At 37.4% G+C, this 25,560-nt stretch overlaps 1 protein-coding gene and 1 long non-coding RNA gene across 3 annotated transcripts; one reads left to right on the top strand and one right to left on the bottom strand.

The window, feature by feature from the left end:
* The first annotated feature begins 127 nt into the window (after window positions 1-127).
* On the top strand, window positions 128-23,234 carry LOC122350767. Of its 2 annotated transcripts, none has more exons than XR_006251619.1 (4): window positions 128-988; window positions 11,686-13,946; window positions 22,717-22,889; window positions 23,093-23,234. It is a non-coding gene; the product is annotated as an uncharacterized LOC122350767 (long non-coding RNA). The 2 variants fall into 2 exon arrangements; XR_006251618.1 differs by having other exon boundaries at window positions 11,686-14,896.
* mfsd12b (major facilitator superfamily domain containing 12b) lies at window positions 18,874-24,843 on the bottom strand. The gene is made up of 10 exons (XM_043247465.1): window positions 24,373-24,843; window positions 23,569-23,779; window positions 23,192-23,324; window positions 22,733-22,927; window positions 22,510-22,602; window positions 21,938-22,030; window positions 21,689-21,859; window positions 21,271-21,365; window positions 20,927-21,051; window positions 18,874-20,187 (listed from the first exon to the last, which is right to left on the bottom strand). The coding sequence occupies exons 1-10, from the start codon at window positions 24,638-24,640 to the stop codon at window positions 20,108-20,110; spliced, it is 1,464 nt and encodes a 487-aa protein (XP_043103400.1). The 5' UTR covers window positions 24,641-24,843; the 3' UTR covers window positions 18,874-20,107.
* Window positions 24,844-25,560: the final 717 nt, after the last annotated feature.

Genomic DNA, 25,560 nt, shown 5'->3' with positions numbered 1-25,560 from the left:
AAATGAAACGCAAGAATGTCCAAGAAAACGTAGTTATGGTAAATAGTAGCCTAAAAGTTAGGCTACTGTTTCTGTAAACGGCCAACCCGAGTCAAATAAGTTTTTGGACCTCGTGTAGTTTGTTTACTTTGTTTTATTTACATATTAAGTTTGCAACCGCCACGCGAACGTGACAAGTAACTAAAGTTTGTAGCACTTTTTGAAACAACGCCGAACTCCCGGTTATGGCTACGGCGCGCGATCTGAACCTTCTGCCGGGGAGGGAGCGCCTCTGTCGGTGTAGATGTCAAATTCATGCCGGCGAGCCTGCGGCCATTTTCTGCTGAGCAAACTGTACTGCTGGGCATCTGCCTCTGCTGGCTTTAAACTTCAACTTGGCCTTCTGAGTCCCGTGGTTAACGCACACACACACACACCTTTTTTTCTTCGGCTGTCAGAGAACTAATAACTTTCATTACAGGAGAAAAGCCAAATCGCCTGGTAGCTATCTCAATCGTTGCGCGTCTCAATAGGGAAAATAACACGCCGGCGTTTGTAAGCCTTTCCCACAAAACCGTACGTTTGGCCGAAAACCAGCGAGAAAAGGAGTAACCGGCTGGTAAGAGAGAGGAAGCGAAGGGGAAACCGAAACACGGCGCCTGTGTGTTGATGATGATCTCATTTGACTTTAAGAGTGCACAACTCGTGATCTCCCTCGTCTTTTGGAGCAACGACACAATATTGATGAAACTGATTTGTTAACGTACCATTTCGAAGCGAAACCGCCAACCTCCCCCCCAAAAAGTTACAGCTTAGAGGCTTTTGTAGTTCTGCAGTTCAACGCCTGGTCATCTCGTCGGCTGCTTTTATAACTCCGTATCCATTTATCTTCGCAAAGAAGTAATCCGTGCTCTTCGGATGTGAGGAATAAACCCGGACACTGACCGAATGCGAAAACGTCCCACGCGAAGTCTTCGAGCCTCGTCCGATCCGAAATCCTCGTTACCAGGTACAGAAGGACAAAATAAAGATTTTACAGTAATGCGCGGCTTGCTGCAGAGAGTGCACTGGCTGGAGGTGCTGGCTGTTGTTTTGGTCGTGTATCTTTAATTTACAGTGCTGAATCGTCGGTCTCATAGCTTTGCAGCATTGCACATGCAGCGCGCATAGATGTCCTTGTGTACGGAGAGGAATCAATGCCTGCTCTGTTCTTTTGTTTCTTACAACACGAATAGCAACACAGACGGTGTTCTGAGCTCCATACACACATCTTACAGTCCTCGCGGAGAAGGAATTGATGAAATACGGGGGTGGCGTGAGTGTGTGTGTGTGTGTGTGTGTGTGTGTGTGTGTGTCAGTGTGTGTGTGTGTGTACAATGGAGCCACTCGTTTAGAAGAACTGCACTTGATGGCGTAGTTTATACAGTATGTAGCATATGTATATTTTATATATGGGTCAGTGACGTAACCCTAATTTTTGTACGAATCAGTACGGTTAATAAGAAATATATCAGAATGCAAAATGGATTGAGTGCATGCATCCATGCATATATGATAACCGTGTCTTTCATTTCTGCTTAGGTCAAAAGGGGTAATCCTAAATATGCTGAAATACATGGCCTCAAAAAAAAGTAAAACTTGTTTAAAAATGTTTAAAAATTATAAAGAAAGAAATACATACATTGCACTCACTAAAAATAGGTATAAAAGTATATGAAATCAGCATAAGAACTCATAAACTATCTTAAACTATCTTAAAAATATTTTTATGACCCCGGAGATCTTATTTGTCATTGGACCATATGATTCAAGGCTAAGAATGTTAAACCAGCTATGACAGAACAAACATTGCATGTCCCAATAAGTTTAAAACCTGATTGAAGTGTCGTGCCAAACCTTTTTCCAAGATAAACAACATATCAATAAAATCTGTTTGAGTGTGCGTGCGTAAAAAATATACGCGTGCGACTGTTTTGAGTGGATATCACTTTATGCATTACCGTCTAACCTGACAATAAGAAAATGTTACTGAGAAAAATATATATAATTACAGCCTTTGGCATGGGATCGCGTTGCCAGTATCACTTAAATATGCGTTTAATCTATTTTAAGTCATTAAGAGCTCAGTCAATTGCAGTGCCCTCACGCGACACCTTCTACGCTCATTTTAAAGGGTCACAAGACGCCTCGGGCATTTAAGAACATAAATAAACTGACAGGCCCATATGAAAAAGAGTTATATTTTTATGAGCTAGGTAACTTGAGGTTTATGCATGTCTGCAAAAAATCCGATTCTTTTGAAATGCCGTAATAAGGAATAACGTCCCAGAATGGCTAATTTACAGAAATTGTTCTTTTGCTGGAACAGAGGTTTATTGAACTTAGGGTTTTACGCCTCTGTGCTTTTTCATAAACGTAGGTCTGCACAAAGTGCGGCCTACTCGATCACTGCTCAAAGACTAAACTTCAGCGCGTAGTTGTCGAAGCCCGTCTTGCTTTTCTTCTTCCTCGAAAAAGCTGCAACAGCTCGCTGAACTCTACAGTCAACTATTTAACCTTTCGAGTTCCTCATCAGACAGATTTGGTCAGAGCCAGGAATGACAATACTCTCAAGTAGACAGACAGTTGGTAACTCTTAAATTTAGGGGATTATATAAAACGTTGTAGTTTAAGACTTGCCATCACATGCATTTTTGCCGTCAATTGGCAGCATTTTTTTTTTTGGAAATGATTTGGCATTAAGTGGAAATGTAATAAAATTGGTAGCTTATATTGTTTTCAAAATAAAAATCGCATGGCTCACTGATTAGCATATGTTTATCCTGTTTAGAAGAACGAATATAAAGATTGTGATTAAAACAAAAAAACGAACTATAGCCTATAGCAATGAAAATGTATCTGTTATATTGTTTTTTAAATGTTTATTATTTGCCCGCAAAATTTAAGACCATAAAGAATGAAGCTAAATTAGATACATTTTCTACATCTGCGCAAACTTTAAATCTAAAAATAACTCGAGGTAGATTTTTTTAACACAACTGCATAAATATGAGATTGCATAATTTTATCTTCAGGAAGTTTTAACACAAATTGGAATAGCATGGTAGGATATAATATGCTGTTCCCCTATTTATTTTCCCTAAATAAATACAATAGACTTTATTTTATTTCTTAATTGAAATAACTCTCCTTCCGTGTGGTAAAGCTGTCTATAGAAATAAAACTTTAGAACTCATATCTCAAAATATAAGCTAACGTAAGCTCTGTTAAATGTTTTTTAACACGTTAAACGTTATTTTTAAAGAACCAAAATAAGTTTTAAACTTTTCCAACAAGACTTCTCCAAAATCCACATGTCCTCGTGTATTTGTTGGCACATCGAAACGCAGTCGCGTATTTTGGATCCTTTAGACTTGGGTCGCTTCATTTTCCATGCAAACGCTCTTTTTGTTTCTCTCACAAAATAGCCTCTAAGTAAAAAAAACGAGCAGATGTTATGCTAAATATTTTTCGCTTTATTTATAGGTCTTAAAACTACACGAACTGAGTTACATGAATAAAATTTTAAATGAACCGAAAAACATTTCGGTGTTGTTCTTCCGGTAATTGCATAAATGTAGTCTTATTTTATGCATGCAGGAAATGATGACAGAATTGCGATATATTGTTATGACTAAGAGCACGTAAAACTAAAGTTCGAACTTTATACAGCATTATCAGAAAACAAGGCACAAGTAGGCTTTCACGGAGACAAACACACACACACACACACACACACACACACACACACACCTCACTCATGAACATAGTTTCAAAAACATATACACAGATGAACTATTCATGTACTTTTTCACTGTCATACCCGAAAGCACCTGAAAGACAAAGGACAGGCATTTAATGCAGAAAAGAGTGGAACTGTGGATAAAAGAGCAGCACTGGCCACAGCAGGGCAGATACAATATACCTGCTCACATAAAAAGCCCAGGTTTGACTGCACCATGTGTAAAATCATCATATTTTAGGAAACAACAGCCTAAGTGATAGTGTAATTGCAATCATTTTATTCACAACAAAGTTATGCAATTCAATTCCATTCCATTAAAAAATGCAAGTCTGTAAAAAAAGTGCACTTTTATATGCCAGATGTTTGTCATTTTTATTGAGACAACAAATTGCAGATTTGAAAACGTGTATTATGGAAACTAACATTTCAAATAGAAATGACGCACGCCTTGCATTCTCCTCCACTGAGTGATTATATATAAAGAGTAACCAGTCTAAAAATAACATAAAAATAACCTGAACTAAAAATATACACATGTATAACGTGAACAAGCTGTAAAATCTCTGGCCTGGACACTTGGACTAAGTAAAAGAGCTATATAAAAAGAGTTCATTAAAGAAAGAACAGGTTATAAAACGTCCCCTTCTCTTCCCTCTTTTTCTGTTTGTTTCAGGAGAAATCAGAAAGTAAACATTCAGAAATTCCTCAGCTAAATGAACTGCACAGGTTTATTTTGTTGATACGTGAGAGCTGATATATCATATGTCATCTAAACCTATCTCGTGAAATGTTTGGGGGAAACGTGTTTGGTCTGTTTTTAGCCTCTTAACTCAACCAAGCACGTAAGTACATAATCTCTGAAAAAACAGCCTGCGGGTTAGTAATCATTCTGACTTATGAAAGTGGGCATCCTCAAGAGGGCAGACCAGAAATGACCGTGATACTGCAGTAGAAAACATTCCGAAGCTCCTGCAGAGGTTTACCAAAAACTATCCGACCTCATTCTTATTAATGCGATTCATTCTGCTTCCATGTGGGGTGATTTATGGTATCCAAAACTTTGTAAGTCGTATGTAATTCATCTGAAATATACCAAATAAAAGATGCACTGCAGCTTTTTAATTTGAAAGGAAAGATTAAATATGTGACTATACGGATTTGGCTGCATTGTAGAGCTGGAACTGTTGGATCAGGCAATATTACAGATAAGGTATCTAGTGTATCAAAGGCTGTACAGTGAGTACTTTGATACCGGGTGTCAATTACTGCCCCTATCAAGTATTTTTTGCAAACTACAGTGTCATACTCCTGCTAGTGGTGAGATGGAAATACTGCAGTATATCACAAATACAATGTGGATATGTTAAAGCTTGCCTAAAGATGCATCTTAGCAACAATACTTTCAATTTATCAAAGTAATACCGGTCTAAATGACCAACTAATGGCTTGTTAAGCACCTATTTAACTGCTGTTTAAGTGCAAGTGCCTTGCAGATTTAGCATGTCAAATATGCTTTTACTTTCTTCCCCCCCTCAAATTGCATCTTTGTAGTTGCAGTAAAGACTCTTAGCACATGTGGACTTTGCCTTTTTGTGGCTGTTTCCATGTCATGAAATCACATGTGGGTGTAATGCATGATTGGCCGGCTCCACGGAGACACACACATATATATATATATATATATATATATATATATATATATATATATATATATATATATATATATATATATATCGCCCAAGGCAAATCCCAGTCTCCAATTCAACTTCACTTTTCCAAACTACTGCAATATGAGAGGGGGAGGGGAAAACGTCTGGAAACTCTCTCTCCAAAGCCAAGACTTCGCTCCTTCTTCTCAAGAGGACCAACTTTTCTTTCACTGCTCATGACATCTGAATGCTAAGCGTAAATTGTGCATAATTTACCAATTTTGAATCATTTGTGGCACATTACAGTCACCTTCAGGGTAAGCCGAGCAATTCCATCAAAAGCTAGCGGTTCGAATCAAGTCAGCCTCGCTCTAAAAGAATATTTTATTAAATTGGTACGCTTTAGGGGGCAAATATAGAAAACAAAAAAGGCTGATATGTATATATTGATATGTTGATATTGTAAACAATTCTTTTTGATGTTTCAGTCTAGCTAGCATGCTAAATAACACTACATTAAGCTGCTCCTGTAAGTTAGGATATGACAGTATTAAAAGTGTAATCGTTATTTGCAAGTCATTGAAATATTTGCACACAGTACAGTTTTTATATTTTTATGCAGCTGTATTTTGTTCTACATTATCCGTATTAGATTGTACAGAGCAGTATTTCTAAATGAAATGTGATACTCATTTAATTGGAAAGCCAAATATGCTAAATGCACACCAAAAGTAATCAATGATGTACTTACAGAGATATTTTACCCAAAAGTGAAAATTGTGTCATTAATTACTGAAACTTTAAGACCTTGAAGATATTTTTGATGAAATCTGAGAACTTTCAAAGACAGCAACACAACTAAAGCATTCAAGGCCGAGAAAGGTACTTCGGACATCATTAAATCAGAGACAAAACCTTAATTTTATGAAGATGTTATAATACTTTTTGTGCACAAAGAAAACTAAAATAACGACTTTATTCAACAATTTATTAAGTACGTTCACACTGGTACACTGCGGGGAAAAAAAATCAGTTGAGCCAACTTAAAATTTTAAGATTTTTGAGTTTTCGCAATTTAGAAAACTCCTACAAAAATAAACTAAAAGATCTTCTGAAGCTGGTTGCCTTAAAATTTTAAGTTGGCTCAACTACGTTTCTGGGTCTTCAACGTGGTATTGCTTTCTTTTCAAAGTCAGAGAGCTTTTGGATTTCATTACAAATACCTTCATTTGTGTTCTGAGGATGCACGAGGGCTTTACGGGTTTGAAGTGACAAGCAGGCGAATAGAATAGAAACAGAATTTTCATTTTTGCATGAGCTATCCATTTAAAGCTGATGGCAAAACCCTCATTAACAGAACAAACACATGGATCCATAATACAGTAGATGCTACCTTGACGACGTGATTCATGGTGCATCGAACAGCCATGAACCAGACGGTCTGATGCTGAGAAAAGAGCCTTGCTCAGCATCAAATATCCACCATTTGCATAATGTTAGAAATTAATCACCAAATTCTCTGCGGGACCTCACTAATGGCTATTAGAAAATGATTACACCGCAGTAATTTGCCAGTGATTATGCTGTGATAAGCTAATGACCCGGCACCCTGCAGCAGAGTCCAAGAACTCTAATTACATGCAGATTAGTTAGCACATGTCAAAACCTCAGGACAAGTGCACGTATTCTATCCTAAAGCAGCTACCTCTAATCATCCCTTCATTAATTGAACGATATATATCACATTTAAAAGGGATTAGCTGCTGATGATAGTTGAGTCATGAAAACGGTTTAGGAGTCAAAATCGACAACTACAGGAATTAAAATCAACCTTTTAATAAACCTTTCTTTTTCAATGCTAAGGGCCCCGTACTGTACAAAATAACAAAGCTGAAACCTTTTGCTACATACAGTAGAAAACCGAGTGTTGCATTTTAAGCCTGGCTCTTATTAATGTATTTACATACTTTAAGATGCATCAAACGCAAAGCCATTAAAATAATCATTACTGGCGTGCAAAGTCATTCACTTGTACCTAATGTTTTCATTCATTTTTAATAATGCATTGTATTGCGTGAATGCAAAAATTTCACAAAAGTTATCTTTTTTTTGTCATAAAAACAATGTGAATCCAGAAATCCTATTTCTGATTGCCCGTCTAAGGCACAACTCAATTCTAATAAAATGTGAATTGTTATCATGACCCAACAACTTTACGTCACATTCAAAAAGCTGTTCAACTGCGGTTAAGGTTCAAACGTTGCAAACTAAAAATGAGGCAATATGAGATGTTTGACCCTTCACAGATGTCTGTCTGTGGTGTTGTGCTTTATCCCCGCTATACGAATCATTTTCATGTGCTTTGTATTTCAGTTTTGGACACACCTCAAAGCTTAATTCCATTTTCCAACGCAGATAAACAATGTTACATGCAGCATGTTTACAGAACAAGAAGATGATGCATGAGGTTTGACTTTAAGCTGCAGTGTTTAGGTTTGGGACGCTGTCCAGTAACTGAATGCCTTGGACAGAATAGACCAGTTGGATTTGTTATGAATAAAACAAAAGGATAAATGTATGACAAGCCGAGATGAAAAATGATGCAATTAACCTGTAGTGTTAAAGCAACTCATAATAAAATATTGGTAAAAAAAAGAAAGTGAAGCGCATTTAAAAATCAAACAATTACCAAACAATCTCCTTTAACCTATTAATTATTTAAAGTAAGACTATTTATTAAAGAAAGTAAATATGATATGTCCCTATTTTCTGGATAATTGTGTTAAATACGTAGTCGACGTGACTAGACCAGATGAATGAAAAAGCAAAGCGTTGTCTCCCTCTTGTGGTGACATGTAATATTTCATCCCAAACTAAATTCTACTTTTCAACAAAAAATAATATAATACATCCTTTTACATATTAAGACAATGAGTCGATCAGATGAACGTGTTGTCTTTGAGGACCCTGCAGTAACCATCATAAATACAGTAGCCTATATGCCCGAGTTTTCATATTAATGGTAGACCTATATGAGTTTTTAGCGGTTGATTCTTAACCTTTATATGCTGTAGTAGTATCAACATGTCACAAACTGCATGTTGAATCAAGTAGGATGTGTTGGTACTGCTGGGTACTAAAGCAAAGCACTGAATGGCATGACTAAATGAGTAGACACAACATCGCATGCAGCTGTCTGAAGATCCTCTCTCACAGATGGTGTCAGGATTATACTGGACGACTGGCAGGCAAATTGCAAAACAAAATATTTTCCCTTTTTAAGGTGGTGGATTATCCGAGGGCCAACAGATTGCCTTTTCAGTGCCTCGGTTCTCCAGTTCATTAAGGGACGAGCACTAAAGCTTCAACATCCACTTGGCATGAATGGAAATGTTTAATTGTGAGGCATTAAGACTTCATTTAGTTGCTCTACAGTTAGAGTTAGGGTTCTGCACATAAATGTGCGTGCCTCTTGCAGAATATGCATCAAATTAAGAGTTTTCAAATCGGACAAATTGTCTTCTGGGAAACATGTAAAAGTCCTATGTAGCTTCTGAAAGGCAGTATTATATTTACACCCCATTAATGCTTTAAAAAACAAAGTCTCAGTTGGCCTATGCGCAAACATTTCTTTAAAAAAATGGCTTATTCAGGACTTAAATTTCTTACAACTATCGCCAGTTTTATTATTTTGCAAAAGGCATTTAAGTTTAAGTAAACTTTGTCAAAATGAACTGTATTAATGGAATAGTCCAAAAAATGTAATTTAGTTTTTATTTATTCACCCTAATTTTATTCTAAACCCCCATGACTTGCATACACATTAGTATAAGCATATTCAAATCATACAAATTAGATTTCAGAACTACAGTGGAGGGAAAGATTGTCCATAAATAATTACATAAATATAAATGTTTTTCACAAAACCTCAGTAGAAGTAGTAAGTAAGTGAACTATAGTTTGGTGGTCCCTACGATTTTTATTGTTTAAAACAAAGCAGCATGGTTATAATGAATATTGCTGTGTGTAACAGAAGAAAGTCAGTCACATGGGTTGATGAGCAGATGAGGGTGAGAAACTCTCCAATTTCATTTTGGGTGAACCATTATTTTAATCGTAATAAAATAGGCAGGACAGCTATGTTAGATGCAAACATTACCTCAATCAATAATAGCAAATGCATCATTGTATAAGCACCAAAAATGATATATGAAGATGATGAATAATGGTAAATAATGAAGTACCATGGTATTAGCATAATTTTAACATTGCATAGCCATGCTAAAGCTGCCAACACCAATACAGTTGCTCTACACCTGTTCACAAAGATTCACAGATCACATGATCCCAAATCCGGTAAACGGCTAAAGAAACGTGTAAATGCCCCACCTCAGGCCGGGCCAGCTCAGCCGGTACTGACTGGCTGCATCTGTGAGGGCTGTTAGTGCGTCTCCTCAATGACCATTCTCTCTAATTTTAGCCTCTCTGCTCTCTCTGCTGCTGGGAATGATTCATGTCAGTTTCCAGACGTCTGAAGTCACGGGCTGGAACCACAACCCCCGTGCTGTCCCACTCTCATGCTGTAGAAAATCACTACGGGGGAAAGATTCATGGGCTCTGGTACAAATTTTGCCATCCTCTCTGTTTTGAGTTACCATCAAACTCTGCCTTTTAATGGGGTTTGCCGGTACAACTCCGAGGCGTGCTTCCTGTTAAGTCTAAAGTGTTACACATGCTTGTATTCGCAATTCGTCCCATGCTGATGCAAGCCTGACCACATGTGTCACTACACCGTCACGGCGGCCGATATCAAGCATGACATAATGCTTAACGTGAAATTATACAGCCTTGAATAAAATCGAATAACTGATACAGTTATCGTTAGTTTAGGATTTTGGTTTTTCTAAAGCTCCACAGGTGAGCAACAAAGCGAATGAGTAATGAACAAAAATCTATACATTTTTGCTATTGTTCACCAAAAATGAGATACCTTGCATCATTTACTCACCCTCATGTTGTTCCAAACCTATATGCATTTCTTCATCTGTTGAACACAAAAGATAGCATTTGAAAAATGTTTGTTCGTAGAATGAAAGTCTATGCTTTTCTTGGGGCAGGCGAAAAAGCTATTTTAACAAATATATTATTTTGTGTCACGCAGACAAAAGACAAAAAGATTTAAAATAACAAAAGCGTAAGTAAATGATGGGAGAATATTTGGGTGAATATTTAAACTCAGAGACCAACATGGTATAATGTGTCCTTCCCCCCCAAAAACCGAGACTCTTCTAATTGAGAATAGCCCATGATCTGTAAAACCCAAAAGTTAAAACCCTTTTACCCTTAGCTTTAGCTGAAGTGTAATTCTGCAAAAGTCTAACTAAGTTGTAACCATGTTTGTATTTAATTCAAAAACCCCATTAGCCCAGCCTAATCTCCTTCCTACTTAAGGAAATCCCAAATTCTGAGGAGATGTTCCTTTGATTAAGTTTTTTTTCCTCCACTTCATCAGCAGGAAAGCAATCCAGATTTGACTGTATCCAAACTAGAACAGTCTTTGGTTTCTGAGCTACAGTATAGTAAATAAAACGATTATTCTGAGCTGCAAACTGACACACACACACACACACACACACATGCACGCACACACACACACCTGATTATTTAAGAAACCTACAGGTTTACATGTTATACAAGTGGCACGTGAATCTACAAAAGATTTCATATAAATCTCTCTCTCTCTCTCTCTCTCTCTCTCTCTCTCTCTCTATATATATATATATATATATATATATATATATATATATATATATATATATATATATTTCCATTTAAACTCCATTTCACATTGCTTACAAGAAGACCTCCAGCACTGGAGCTAAGCCAGCATAAACTCCTCCACCCACACGTAAAATGGCAAAAAAGATGAATTGCAATCACTTTGAAAACATTTTTGCTTTTGTCTGTTGTAAGTTGATTTTCATTTTCCGCTTGTCAGATGTGATTTCAAAAGGTTGTGGCTACAACAGCACAACATGTGTAACCCACCCACATGTCCTGAGCTAGGCACTGCAAGTTAAAAAGCATCATAAAAGTTCAACAATCTGCATTCAGATGCACCGCACCTGATAAACCTAACAATGCACTGAAGATAGGAGAAAATAAAGAATTTGCTAGAATCTTTAAAAGCCGTGCTATATAAAGGTCCACAGACCAGCGGATATTTTAGGAAAACGTAAATATCTTTTAACGTCTACTTTTTTTTTTTTACAGAGAACGTTTTGGGGTACGTATGCAACAGAAAGAGTGCCGCGTACAAGAAGGATCAAAGCATGAAGGGAAGGAGAGATTGAGTGAGTGAATGAGTGAGAACATGTGTGAAACATTTCTCAAACTGGGCTTGACAAACAATCAAAGACCTTCATTTGTGATTAGTTATTAGTAAAGGCTCATAGCAAATGTTAATTGCCAAGTTAATTTAAACAAAAGTGTGGGTGGCTAACGCAGTAAAGAGAGAAAAGGAGGGAGGACAGAGAGGAAGAAAGCAAGCGAGAGAAGGATAAAGGGTGGGCAATCACTTTTGTTATAACAGAGACGAAACAGGGAACAGAATCAATCCATTATCGATGAATAAATAAGCAAAACCGAAGACTTGAACACTGAGCAAACAAAGAGAATTCCAACAGAAACTGGCTGAGAGAAGAAAAGAGCTCTCCAGATCTGGAGAAGACAGTAAGATAAGCTAAAACACAAAGCATGTGAAATAAAACACGTGGACGGAATGGAGTTTAAACAACTTCAGGCGCTAATAATAATGTGAGGAAAAACAAAATCAGCCCAGAAGCAGGCTCAGACTGTACAGATTTTGCCATAATTGAAAATGATATTCAAAGCACTGTGAGGCAAAACAGCTCGATTTAATGCCACATGTCATTTTGGAAACATTAAAACAAAGCGGTACGGACAGTTGTATCAGATATGTATTAAGTCAAAGCTAAGTGCTTCAAAATCAAGAAAAAAAATTGATAACCTTTAAATAAAAAATGCCTCCGTCTTCCACAATAAACAGAGAGAATATAAAGAATGTAAAAAGGAGTCTTACATTTTTAAATATTTATTTTTAATATTGAATTATATATTTAAAATGAATTTATTTATTCATATTAAGTAAAATTGCCGCTAAAAATAAAAGTCAGTAAACTTGTTTCAAAGTCAAAAAATATCAGTAAAACGACAACAAATGACATCTAACTTCAGAAAATATGCTAAAGCAAAATAATGTCTTCGCTTCATCCGAACAACAGCGCTCAGCTATATTACCAAAGTCATCTGAGGTCACCTGCTCACCACACTACAAATAACACACCAGACCCCTCAAACAACTACTGCACAGCCAAATACGTCATTACAGCTGTTCAAAAAAAGTTACATGCGTGCGAAAGCCTCAACAAGTTGTACATGATAAAGCGCAAAGTTAGAAGTTTCTTTAAAGTAGGTTAAATATCTCCACTCACCATCCACCAGGTCTTAGCTGTCATATCATAACACAGCTGCCATTTCACAGCGTTCTCTGCCGTGTTGCCACTCGTGTGTGTGATGCTGGGGAGCTCCATAAAGAGAGACGGATACAGGAAGCGAGAGAGAGAGAGAAAAGGAGATGTGGATGTTTTCAAACCAGCCCCAAACTCAGCCAAACAGGAGAAACAAGAGGAACAGACGTGCAAATCCTCCTCGGCTGCCTCTTTCTTGCTCTCATCTTTACCTCCCTGTGTGGCACAGAGAGAGACTGGACAGTTTAGAGGGACAGAGAGAGAGAGAGCGTGAGGGTGAGACCTAAAGGATTAAGATTTCGACAACAGTTCCCACTCAAGAGTCCACACTCTCTGAGCAGACCATCTGAGAGACACCCAGACCACACCACCACCACCACCACCACACCACCACCACCACGGGCTGCTAGACAGACCAGCTAATGCCAGCTGTGTTAACAGTCGCACATACCCTCATAAGCGCACTCGCACAAAACCACACTTTTATAAAGCACATGTATGAAGAAAGTGGGAGCTGATGCCAAAAATCCTATGAGAATACATAGCGTGCCGCGTTCAAACGTGCTATTTTCTTTCTAGCGCAGCAGGGCGCTCACACACCCACTTCAACAACACAAAGTCAATCCTACGTCGAGACCTGACCACGATGATGTCATCCAGCATCACTTTTTTCCTTTTGACCTTGTTAAATCACAAATTTCCTATTTGTGCTGCTGTATATTGAGGGATTGAAGAAGCCTAGGCTTCGTACAGTAGTGTATTAAGACCACCAGGGTAGAAACTGATTCTGTCTTCTTCATTACCTTTCGAGTCACACAGAGCTGAATAGAAAATAATAGTTTATGGGAGAAGAAATTTTTTTTTTTTTTTTACTGAGAGAATGTGGAAATTAAATGTGTTTTTTTTTTTTTTTTTTTTCCCACCACCTCCATCAACCACATAGCAAGGAGAAGTCCAGCCCTTGCTTGGCCGCAGGAGTGCTGAGTGAGTGTGGGGGATATGTGGGCAGTGTTTGTTTGGCTTACTTGCTTTTTCTTTTCCTTTTTTCATGTTGGAAATTTTTGTTTTTATCATGCATCAAAGGACTAAGTGTCAAAAGTCTCCTCACAGCTCCCCACACACTTCACATCGCAGATCCAAAACACTGTTGAGATTAAAAATATGAATACGATTATTTTTATGACAGTACGTGCCACTGAAATAAAATATTACGGTATAAGTCAAAATGCAGTGCAAGAATTCCTTCAATTCAAATTAAGAGATGTTTAGAAGGTGGAGAGAAAACAACAAATTTGAGCCACATAATTGAATATTTCATACATTTGGTTGTAAGTACTTAAAAAAATTATTAAGATTGTCTCACTGACCGTTGGAAGCAAAGCGGCCTGGCTCTGATTGGAAGCAGCTCAAAAGGTGTGTCGTAATCAGAAACAGAATTGGACGTTCATTTATCGTCGGCGACTGGACAACACCATCCGAAGTATCCATCCACCATCATGAGAACGGATATGGCCATCTGTAACTTAAAAGGTAGTAAACTATTAGTGTTTAGTGGAACATAGCCTTTTCAGTGTGTCACGCTTCCTCCAACTCAAACACAGCTTTTATGCGCCTATACAGATAATTTAACCTGCTTATTAGTTTACCTGTCAAAAAGAAACTCTGGAAATTGTCATATGGAGTGAAACATCTCGTAAAATTTCCAGAAATTGTTGTATGGAGTGAAACCGCTCATAAAATTCTTCCATCTGTCAGTGTTTACCCTTGTTTTACCCTGTTGTCTGTCTCAGTCATTGTATATTTGCTTGCAGTTTATGTGAATTTCTTTGTCCACACCCACTCAACACCCCCTGGCTCAGCCGTCGCAGTAGCCACACCCCAAACTCTCGCTATTGGATGCACGGAGGTATGCAAATACATTGATTGACTAGCAGGTGAGACATTGACCGAATGCAATGATTGAACAAAAATGGAAATAAATTGCTTACCTTTAAATCTTTTAGGTTTTCTGGCAGTACAACATATATATTGTGAACTGTTATTTCTTATGTTATTATTTTCAGATTAACACGTAATATGGATTACGTGATCAGATTCCAAAAATTAAGTACTTGTAATTAGATAAATTACATTTTAATACTCATAATCAGACTACAATTACTTTTTTAGTGACAAGCAGCAAATAGCAACAAATTAATTTTTCATCTTTTTTTAGTAAGTGTTTTATTTTAATTGATGCTATTTTAAAATGACTCACTTATTAGCTTTCCATTAAACCCACAAAGCCTCTGCAGTTCCTTTATGAACCCCAGGCTGGGAAACCTTGAAATGATATCATGCTTAATTCACTTTATGTTGTAACTATGTAAAATGAAGAGAATATATTTTATCAATACGTTACAATATTATCCTATTTCAATGACTGTGATAAACAAGCTAGTAACTGCTTATTTCAGTGTTGAAAAATACAGGGGGGAAAGATGCTTTTATTATGAATAAACTGTTTCGCCAAATGCACACTAATGATGTTTAGTTCCTGAATGAGAATTCGTATTTGAGAATTAGAACTACCTTCTGAATAATAATACATACTGTATTGTTTAAGTTTGAGTCTGAAAAATGGGAAACCTCATGGTGTTCAATTTGGAACAACAAGTAACTTGTTTTTATAGAGGCTTGTTGGCCTCCAAAGAACATAATAATACTACTGACTTATATTCCAGCCAGAGGGCAGTTGGCCAACCACAATTCTGTAAGGACAGGATATTGGGTCAGACACTTCAACTCGCATCCAGCTTGCAGGAGAAAACAGAGCTCTCTGTGATGCTAAAACGAACCACATGAACCAAACTCACTCTTTGACTTTAGAAAAGGGCATGACAATAGACAAAGAGCAAACCTCAGACAAGAATGTCATTTCGACTAACCTAAATGATAGTGTGGACAGCTTTAGTCACTGCATCAGATTGGGCTAAATGCTGATGTTGTTTGTGCATTGCTGTCATTAATGACTTTGGCCCTGCTTGTTTACAAATCATCTGTCACGGCACATCAGCCTCTGCTACGATCGTGGCAGTTGAGGTCTGTCTCAAATGAATCATGGGTGACACCAAAAAAGCAGCACTGTAAGTCAGAACAAGCAGCTGATGCTTGACGAATTCGAATCCAGTTCCAACAGGTTCAAGCAAGGCCTCTATCCCAGCTGGGGGCTGGAAACCTCACTCTTGCACATTCTTTGGTCATCCACAATGATTCGTGATCTATCCTTATTCTGACAATAATCACATGCTCTCTGCCAGTAACCTTTTCTCTTTCTCTCTAATTGCCTTCTCTTAAAGGTTTTTTATGATTTTTGAAGGAGAGAGTGTGGTAAAACTGCAAAGTCACTCTCAAGGACCCATCAAATGCCCACATATTCCCCCAGCCAAAACAAAAATCCTTGGAAATGGTTTTTGAAGGAGATGATATAAGCAAACTATTAAACGGTCAGCCCATATTGCATAGTGGATTTGGTCATTATTTGTTTGCATACTGTTATCGTCATTGGACAAAGATATCACGCTTCACCTGGTCTCACCTGGATGATGATGATCAATAGGCCTACTTACCAATCCAACAATATTCATGCAGTACGGTCGGTCAAACGTCCTGTACCCATGACTGTACACCATAATGAATTTCAAATATTGCATCTTCATTATTTATTCTGTAATACATACCTTCGAGTGGCGCATTTGTCTCCTGCAACATTTTACGTCAACTATTGTGAAGGCGTTTAAATAAAATAACGCAGTTGTTTTTAATCTACTTAAAAACAAGCATTCTTTGTTACATTTCAATTTACAACGAAGTGCATTGTGAGTTCATTGGGACGCTGAACTTGGCATTTCACGCAGGACAAAATGTCGCTCCTCAGGCTTCCTGGGAGGAATTAAATAGATTTGGTTACATATCATTTTCAGCCACGGGTAGAAAATAAATCATACTTTTACTGGAATATCGATATGAAAACAAAGAACGACGAACATTTAAATAAAACAACCCAAATGAAAAACTGCGTTTTTAAATAGAGTTCGAAATGGTCAGCGTGCTGTTGTGCCACAGGAGAGCTAAATGTCAAGTTTCTGTTTATACGCGGGTATGACAGGCTAGTTGTAATTTAAAAAGCGCTAGAGGACAGTTTTTGGGTAAAGTCCAGCTTGAGAGAAGAATATGATAGACGATGACATCCTCTTCGTCCCTCCATCCAAATCCGCACAACGTGGAAGACGTTCTCGTTTTAAAAGACTCCCTCTCAAGCATTACCATAGTAACCGTAACATTACAGACAAATTCGTAGAGTTTGATCCACCAAAGTTATTCAGAAATGTGCCAAACAACTCTGGTCCCCTGAAAATAGCATGTTTATAAAAACTAGATTTGTATTAAATGAAAATCTGAATGTGCAAGATGCATTCAAATATGACCCGCCTGCACTACAAAACCAGTCATAAGGGTTTTTTTAACATAATCTGAAAACTGAATAAATAAGAGTTCCATTGATTGGTGTTAGTATAGGCAATATTTAGGCAATAGGCAAGATAGGACTATTTGAAAAAAATGGCTTCTTAGAGTGCAAAACAAACTAATTGAAATACTGAGAAAAATGCCTTTAAAGTAAAAAAAAGTAGTTATAGCAATGCATATTTCTAATCAAAAATTAAATTTGAACATATTTACGGCAGTAAATTTCCAAAATGTCTTCATGGAATATGATCTTTACTTAATACTTAATATCCCAATGATTATCTTTTTATAAAAGATCATTTTGACTTATACAATGTATTTTTGGCTATTGCTACAAATATAAAATCAACAACTTGAGACTCGAAGATCACAAATTGGCACAGATGTACAAAAAAAGACGTATATTATCAGTTTCTCCTAGCATTTAAAATAGATACAATAGCTAAAACCTTTAACAATTGTCACAGTAGTACAAAATTAAACTGACTAAATGCAGCAAAATACACTTTTTATAGGAGATGCAAAAGTCGTCTTATATGTAACAGTTGAAAAAGTCAAAAGCTTTAGAATTGTCATCACAGTCTCACTTAAATGTCGCTGGGGAACTAAATGACTCTTACCACACTTGTAATGAGCGGTCTATAAAAGCATATAAAATAAAGCATTTGGCAGCTTGTGTGTGATTTGCCTGACCTCTCTGAATCCCTCCATACAGCAACCCCAGTATTCTTGGGTGGCTGTCCCCTGCCTCTGCTTCCCTCACGATGTAATCTTATATCATTCACACCACTCTGCCTCCATCCAAGTACAGGCCAGGGTCCAGACTCCAATTAGTGGTCACGCTAACAGGCGGAGATGACGCCTGCCCCTCAAATTACCCACAGCAGCATGTTTAAAGACTGCAAGGGGGGTATTGCTGCTGGCACACCGTGGGCTGATACCCAGGAGTCAGGCAGCTCTGCTTTAATTAAAGGGTGAATTCGCATTTGTTTCTGCTGCTTGTGTTTCTGAAATTTATTTCAAATGGCAATGCAATGCCACCCAGTATTATGACCCGAGTGTACTCAGGTATGACGGCGGGAAGGCATTGATGGACTATATGCAGAGCTCCAGGAGGGAAGCAGGGCTGTAATCTACAAAAACGTCTGTGGCTCAGCTTTTTTTTTTAAATTTGTATGATAGAATCAGTATGCCATAACCCCAACAAACACTACGTGCAATTTTAAAAGGCTTTCTCAAAAGGAAACAGCAGGGAATCTGAGAGTTAATGAAATGGATAATTAATTCAATTCAATGCAAATTAAAAAGAGGATGCTCAATTAATCAAATGAATCGGCTTTTACATTATTCACAGTATTTTTGAGGACATGGGTAGTTGGCTAGCAAAAACGTATAACAAAACAAATGTTGGAGATTATTTTATTTATTTATATTCTGTCAAACCACGGAACACATATACATAAACTGTGTTTCATTAGTATTCTGCCCCAAAAAAATAATTAAATAATTAAACATGAATATTAGTATTTTAACTATTACTTGTAGTTTTAAAGAATGCAATCTTTTTTTTTATTTGACAGCTTAACTGTAATTTACAACAGTACTAAATGTCACTCTTTCTTTTTACAGAGCTAAAATAATAATCAGTAATAAGTATTGATGTTAATGTGCTGTTAAATTATTAACTTAAAATCTCTGGGGCATTTCAAGTAGATTTTTTTAGTATAAAGTGTACTTACATTTAATGACACAAATCAAATCACGCATAGACCCGAGGGAGCTCTGTGAATTTTACAGTACAACTGTAATTTACAACAGTAATAAATCTCAGTCTTCCTTTCTTTGATTAAAATCAAATGAATAATAATCATAATAATTAATGGGCATCGTGGATGACAACGGGAAAATGAAGTTCTTTTTCTACTTTGTGAATTTCCAAAATTCACTGCAGTGCCACGAAGCTCCTTTACATGTTTCCCTCTAGTGGATAAAAACCGTAACTGCCACAAACTTTAACAAGTTCCAGGGAATCTCAAATCAGTATTAACACGACAACTAGCCGGTTTTCCGTTGTCAGTGCCAAGTTGCGACATCTCTCATACAGGTATCACGTGTACCGCTTCAAAACAGTACAGGCATAACCGCCTGAACGAGCTTTACTGCAAACATATTTGTGCTATTCCAACTTCCCGGCAAGACTCTCTGCATAAAAAAACGTCTGCAAAACTTTCGAGAACGGTCCGTTTCTGTATTGCAATTAAAAAGTTATCACACAGACTAGATGCGTTTTTCATTTCAAGTTGGAATCCTCAGAAAAGTATGGGAAATCTTCAGCAGAGTTACTTCCTCGTCTTGAATGTGCCGTATTATTGTTCGAGCTGTCACTCCATGTGACAGACCTGAGATCATATTTTCAAACGTCACACAAAGAGCCCGTTGACAGCGTAAAGAACTATGCTGAAACTCGCATCCCCGAAGTGCTGAGGCAAGAACTCGTGACCACAGCGCAGCAGATTTTCTTCTCTTCCTTGTTCTTGGTTAGATACAAATGGAATCATAGTGTTTCCTCTGCAGCGCGGCCCAGTCTTTCACGGAATGTTGAGTGTTTTTTTCCAAGTTTTAAGTTTTTAACACACCTGTCAGTTCAGTATACCATTGATCTCACGGCCGTTCGTCTCATCGTCATGTGTACCCATCAGCCCCGTGATGACCGCGAGACCTGAGGAGGCAGTAATAGATTTGTAACAGGGAAATTAAGCACATTTAAGTATATTTACAAATAAGAAATTTAGATAAATGCTACAACTAGGCATGCAATGTTATTGCAAAATATCAGCCAACATTACGTTTTTCTAAAATGTATTTCAACATGCCAGTTCAACATATTTCAGGTTAAACGGAGACTTTTCAAATTGGTGCTTTAGACTGAGATTCACTGTTAAAAGTGTTATGCAAAAAAAAAAAAAATATTCAAAATGTTTTACTTCATAATGTTACTCTAAAAATAAATAATAAATAATTAGATAATATTTCAATAATTCGATTCACTTTTTTATTTCATTTGACTTTTCCCATTATTTTCTTTAAAATAACAATTTTGCTGTCATTGCTTTCTTTATATGGGCTCATAATTAATATGGTCTCATTAAAAAAAAAAAAATAACAAGAGGACTGTCAGCTCACATAGTCATTTTAATTTGATCAGCATCATTTAGTACCATATAATTTATCAAAAAAAAACATTAAAACAGAAATACTTTTTTTTTTTTTTACAGAATGTCCCTTTCACCTGGTTACGTATGGTTTCCTGTGAAAATCTTGTTCCCCTTTTAATGTAGAGCAAAGATCAGCAGCCGTCATAAAATCAAGCCATCTTATCCCTCATTTCAGGCTGGGAAAGTTCTCAGTGGTTTAACAGCAATACATTTTCAAAAGTTTCAAAAATTTCCCGGACTCACGTCGGCGAATAGCGATGGGCCAGATGAGAAGGGAAGAGAGACACAGAGCTGCGACGCCAGCCACACCGCCGGTGACGATCACCATGACAGTGCGGTAAAACCATTTGCAGTCAGAGTCCAGTGTGCTGAAAATAAAGCGCGAAATAACCAAAGTAATCTACATAAAACATGAGACAATGAAGTGTTAGGCTTCCACAGACTACATACACAGCAGATAGTCATAGTCACCGTGCATTTAAGATTGTATTCAAAAAATCCACATTTCTGCCAACTATGATCAGGAGCCTGGAATTGGAATGAAAATGGGGAATTAAAGGGGATTGGAAATTCTGGATTGTACTCACTGACAGGGATGTAAAGCTTGTATTATCATCACTCCAACTCCGTTTGCCACCTTATCTGTGAAGCTCATTGCACCATACACGAACGCACCACTTTGCTGTTTTAAAAGAAAGATTTTCAATAGTATTACTGAAAAGTAGTTGTCAAGTGGTTCCTTTAAGGCTCCAGACAGAATTCTTTTTCGTTATCATATTTCTAAAATTATGGATTACTTGTGGATCATTTGTTTGAACTCTCAATCTGACGGCACCCATTCACTGCAGTGGATGCAAGCGATGCAATACTACATTTTCAAAAAAAATTCATTTTGGGGGAACTATTCCTTTTAAAAAACGGCAACCAATGACTTCAATATTTGCATCTGATGTGTGCAGAGCCCCTTAAAAAAATTTTTAATGATCACTTGAAATCATCACATACACTTTGGTCGCCGATGAGTTTGGCAGTCATGGACAGCGACATGACCAGAATGACGGCAGATCCAGCTCCCAACAGCACGGCGGCTCCATAAACCCGTGTGCCCATGTCTGTGTCCACCAAAACCCAAAAGGAAAACACCATTACGGGCACAAGACCTATAAAATAGGCCATCTGCAAAGGCAGAAATGAAATGTGAGACATTTTGAGTCGCAATATGTTCACGCAGTCAGTAAAACTTTGGAAACTTACAGAGGTCCCAATCCATTTGTTAACAGGCTTCATAACCAGAGAAGACACAAGCCCACTGACGTACATGACCAGCGGAATAGTTGCAATGTAATTCTGCAAAAAAAAGACAGAGGATATTTTTGCAGTTTTGAAACCGCTTTATTGTGCCGCTACATTACCAGCCAAACCAGCTTCAATGTATACATGTGGTATTGCAATTTAAAAGTGCAAATACACTATGTTTATATTAGTTTTTTTTTTTTTTTGATGAAAGTTAATACGCTCCATTGTTCCGTTGGATCCTTTTGGCTTTCATTGCATCAACAAAAAACCTTTTGTGTTCCACACAGCTATTTTAGTGTTATTTATATACCGCTATAGTGTTTATTCATATTTTGAAATTATATTTCTTTAATATTTAGTTTTTATTTTAGTTTCGGTTTTTACCACTTTGTTATGTGCTTTTGTCATTTTTATCAGTGTTGAAAAATGTATTAATAATAGTTTTAGCGTAAAATGACAATTGTTTCTTTTTAAGCGATCTATCCTCGTAACATTCTCATGGTTACTGGATTTTGTGTCACGTTTCTCACCTTTGGAAGTGATAAGGAGTTGGTCAGATACATTGGGATGTATGTTTGGGACAAATTCACAATCAGTCTCGTGCACATATATAGTAAAGCAACCTGGAGTAGGAAATAAACATGTACCTTTAATGTTTTTCGACAGCATACAGTGAAATATTTAATTGTAATAATGTACTTGTTTGTATTGTGTGTCTGTGTATGTGCGTTGTTCAGATCTACATGAGATCACCTGATAGAAGGCAGTCTCAACGAGCCAGTGTTTCCACAGGAGCAGGGGTCCGGAGAACTGGGAAGAGCCGGGGATGGAAGTCTGGGATTTCCCAGTCTCTTCACTCTCCTGAGGCTGGACTCCTTCCTCCTTAGTGCCCAGGTGAAAGATGACAGAGGTAACACTACCAATGGCCCATATTATGAGTGCCAGATACTGTCACAACAAACATAAAGCAGATATTAAAAGGAATTAAAACAGCAGATGTTGGTAACCAAACAGTTCCCGTTCCTACTGAATTGCATTGTATTTTGGTCCATACAATGGACATTGATAGGAAGGGAAATTAAACGCTTCAAAAATGTATTTTATTACTTTCAGAATCCATACCATTTTATAATATTTTCCATGGAAGGACAGGTTTGGAGCAACACAATTTTTATTTTGGGGTGGACAATCCCTTTGGCTCCGATTACTCACTCTGAATGTGGGAACATCAACCCAGCCCAGACTCTGGGAAATCGATGGGTCTTCTGTATGTTGGGATTGGAAGTGGAACAAGAGCCACGCCACAGCATATACCGCAATGTTTGCCACCACTGTGAAGGCATACCTGTCAAAGAAAGCAAAAAAATTTAAGGTAAAGTAAATAAGGCCACAAAATGACTTCCATCAAAGCCAAAGTTTCATTCAAAGTTACAATGAGAAAACTATTCAAACAAATTCCGAAATGTCCAAAACATAGGATAATGTGAATCTTTTTTTTTTCTCCCCAAAAAAGTCGCTAATAGTGTCACTGAGCTTAAAATCTTAAGGTTCTATCGTTTATGTGACTTGAGGAGGTAGTGACACTGTACCGGTATGATGTTAGCTCCACTTTGGCGTGCTCACATGTGACCAGTTCAGGAATGAGCGACAGGTGGGATATCTGGGTAGCAGCCCAGCCGAACTGGAAGATAATGATGAATGGGATGGCGTAAATCAGTCCGGTGGTCTGTGGGGTTTTCTCATCACATCCAATGCAGGGATTGAATATGAACGGGAAGGAGGCAAACACGCTTATTGTTCCTGGGAGGAAACGGACAAAACCGAACAGTTGGTGCTGTGTAATGATGATAGTCAGAACGTGACATAATTTTGACCTCTGCGGCATGATGCGATTCATTTTTTTTTTTTTTTTTGCCCATTGTTGTAAAACGCCAAACTCATAAATAACACGTCACGTAAAAAGCGTACAGAAAACAAAATTTAGTTGTACTTTCTTAAATTTATTGAAGCTGGAAGAAGCCCGTTTTTTAAGTTCCAAAGCTTTATTTTGCATCCTATTCGTTGAAAGTGCATCTGGCAGTTCCCTGACTACAGCTGACGAGCTTCCGGATAAATTTCCCTTTTTTGCTTTGAATGTGAATCACCCGTCTACACCTAAACGAAATTTAGTTTGCAGGGATTTTTTATGTGGTTTAGTTGAAATACCCTTCCTTACAAGATTATTGTAAAGGCAACTTGCTTTTATTTAACAGGCTGACGACAATCCTATGGAATTTATCCGAAGTTAACAATTCAGGAAATATATCAGGCACACTTCAGAACTCGCGCTCATTCGCACTCCGACCGAATCGGTCCATTAACTTAAGCTACAAGTTTTGAGTTCACGCTCTTACCCACTAAATGCCAGCTCTTTCTTTTCCCGTACTTTCCGCATCCTGCCGTCCGATCCGATTCGTAACCGATGAGCGGAGTGCAGATCCCGTCCGCTATCTGACCGAGCAGCAGCAGCGCACCTGCGTTCGTGTCCCTGAACCCGAGAACCGAGTGATAATACACCAGTAAGTAGGTGAACCACATAGAGGCGCAGAGGTCGTTGAAGAAGTGTCCCACGGCGTACGTCAGGCGCCTGCACACAGGTAATGCTACCGGCTGATCGGACATCGTGAGTGAACGTAAAGAAATCAAATCTCGACTCTGTTAAGCGCTGCTATAAGTCAAACGACTAAACCGAACCCTGCATCCCATTGAAAAGGATCCGAAATGCTGTAGTTTTCAAGTAAAAGTAAAATGGTTGCTCCCACTAATTGTTTGCGTCTAGCAGTGCCCGTTTTCGGTTTTAATTCTCCTTCTCACACCCACACTATCCAGGGAAGGGGGATGTTACTTTTTACTATATGATTTTAATAGACAGAACATGCCCTCTTTTAAAAGAGGAAATGAGAAGATACCAAGGTTTGGTGTATGTATATATATATATATATATATATATATATATATATATATATATATATATATATATATATATATATATATATACATACATACACATACATATACACAAAAAGTGCCAATTTTTTTTAAATGAATAAACAATTCAAATATTTTTAGACATTAACCTCTAGATGGTTGCTTCAGCATTGCTAGGCAGTTAAGTCCAGTTTTGGCATGAGACTCAGAGGAATAAGCAGGAAACAGCACAAATGGGTTTTAGTAAAATAACATCAATTTTAGTTCTGCATCTAACCAATAATAGCATAGATTTAAGATGATAAAGTAAAAACTTTTAGAAGTTAATATAACTATCATTTTACAATAGATAATGAAATGGTTTTTTTTTTTTTTTTTGGTTTGATCTTAGTGTTGCTAAAATGCAAATTCAGAATCTATCGGTTACTGAAAAAAAAAGCAGAATCTATTAACCCTAATGTGTTCAAAAATGACTCAACCAATTGCCTGACTCTTTTTTTTTTTTTTTAAACCTCACAAGATCTGATGCACACAGATGACTCTGAACATACATGCCGTATGACAATACCCCTGACACTTGGTCATATGACATTCATCATAAAGTAATAACGACG

Source organism: Puntigrus tetrazona, chromosome 8 (assembly GCF_018831695.1).
Source record: "Puntigrus tetrazona isolate hp1 chromosome 8, ASM1883169v1, whole genome shotgun sequence".
NCBI lineage: Eukaryota > Metazoa > Chordata > Actinopteri > Cypriniformes > Cyprinidae > Puntigrus > Puntigrus tetrazona.
This window is presented reverse-complemented; position numbering and strand designations above follow the sequence as displayed.

What these genes read in the sequence shown, in the direction of transcription:
- mfsd12b (XM_043247465.1), bottom strand. Translation starts at nt 24,640, where the DNA reads ATGTCCGATCAGCCGGTAGCATTACCTGTGTGCAGGCGCCTGACGTAC. An exon ending in ACTCCTTATCACTTCCAAAG is followed by an intron (nt 22,031 to 22,509) that starts GTGAGAAACGTG and finishes TTTTTTTTGCAG; the next exon opens with AATTACATTGCAACTATTCC. An exon ending in CAAGCTTTACATCCCTGTCA is followed by an intron (nt 21,052 to 21,270) that starts GTGAGTACAATC and finishes CTTTATTTTCAG; the next exon opens with CACACTGGACTCTGACTGCA.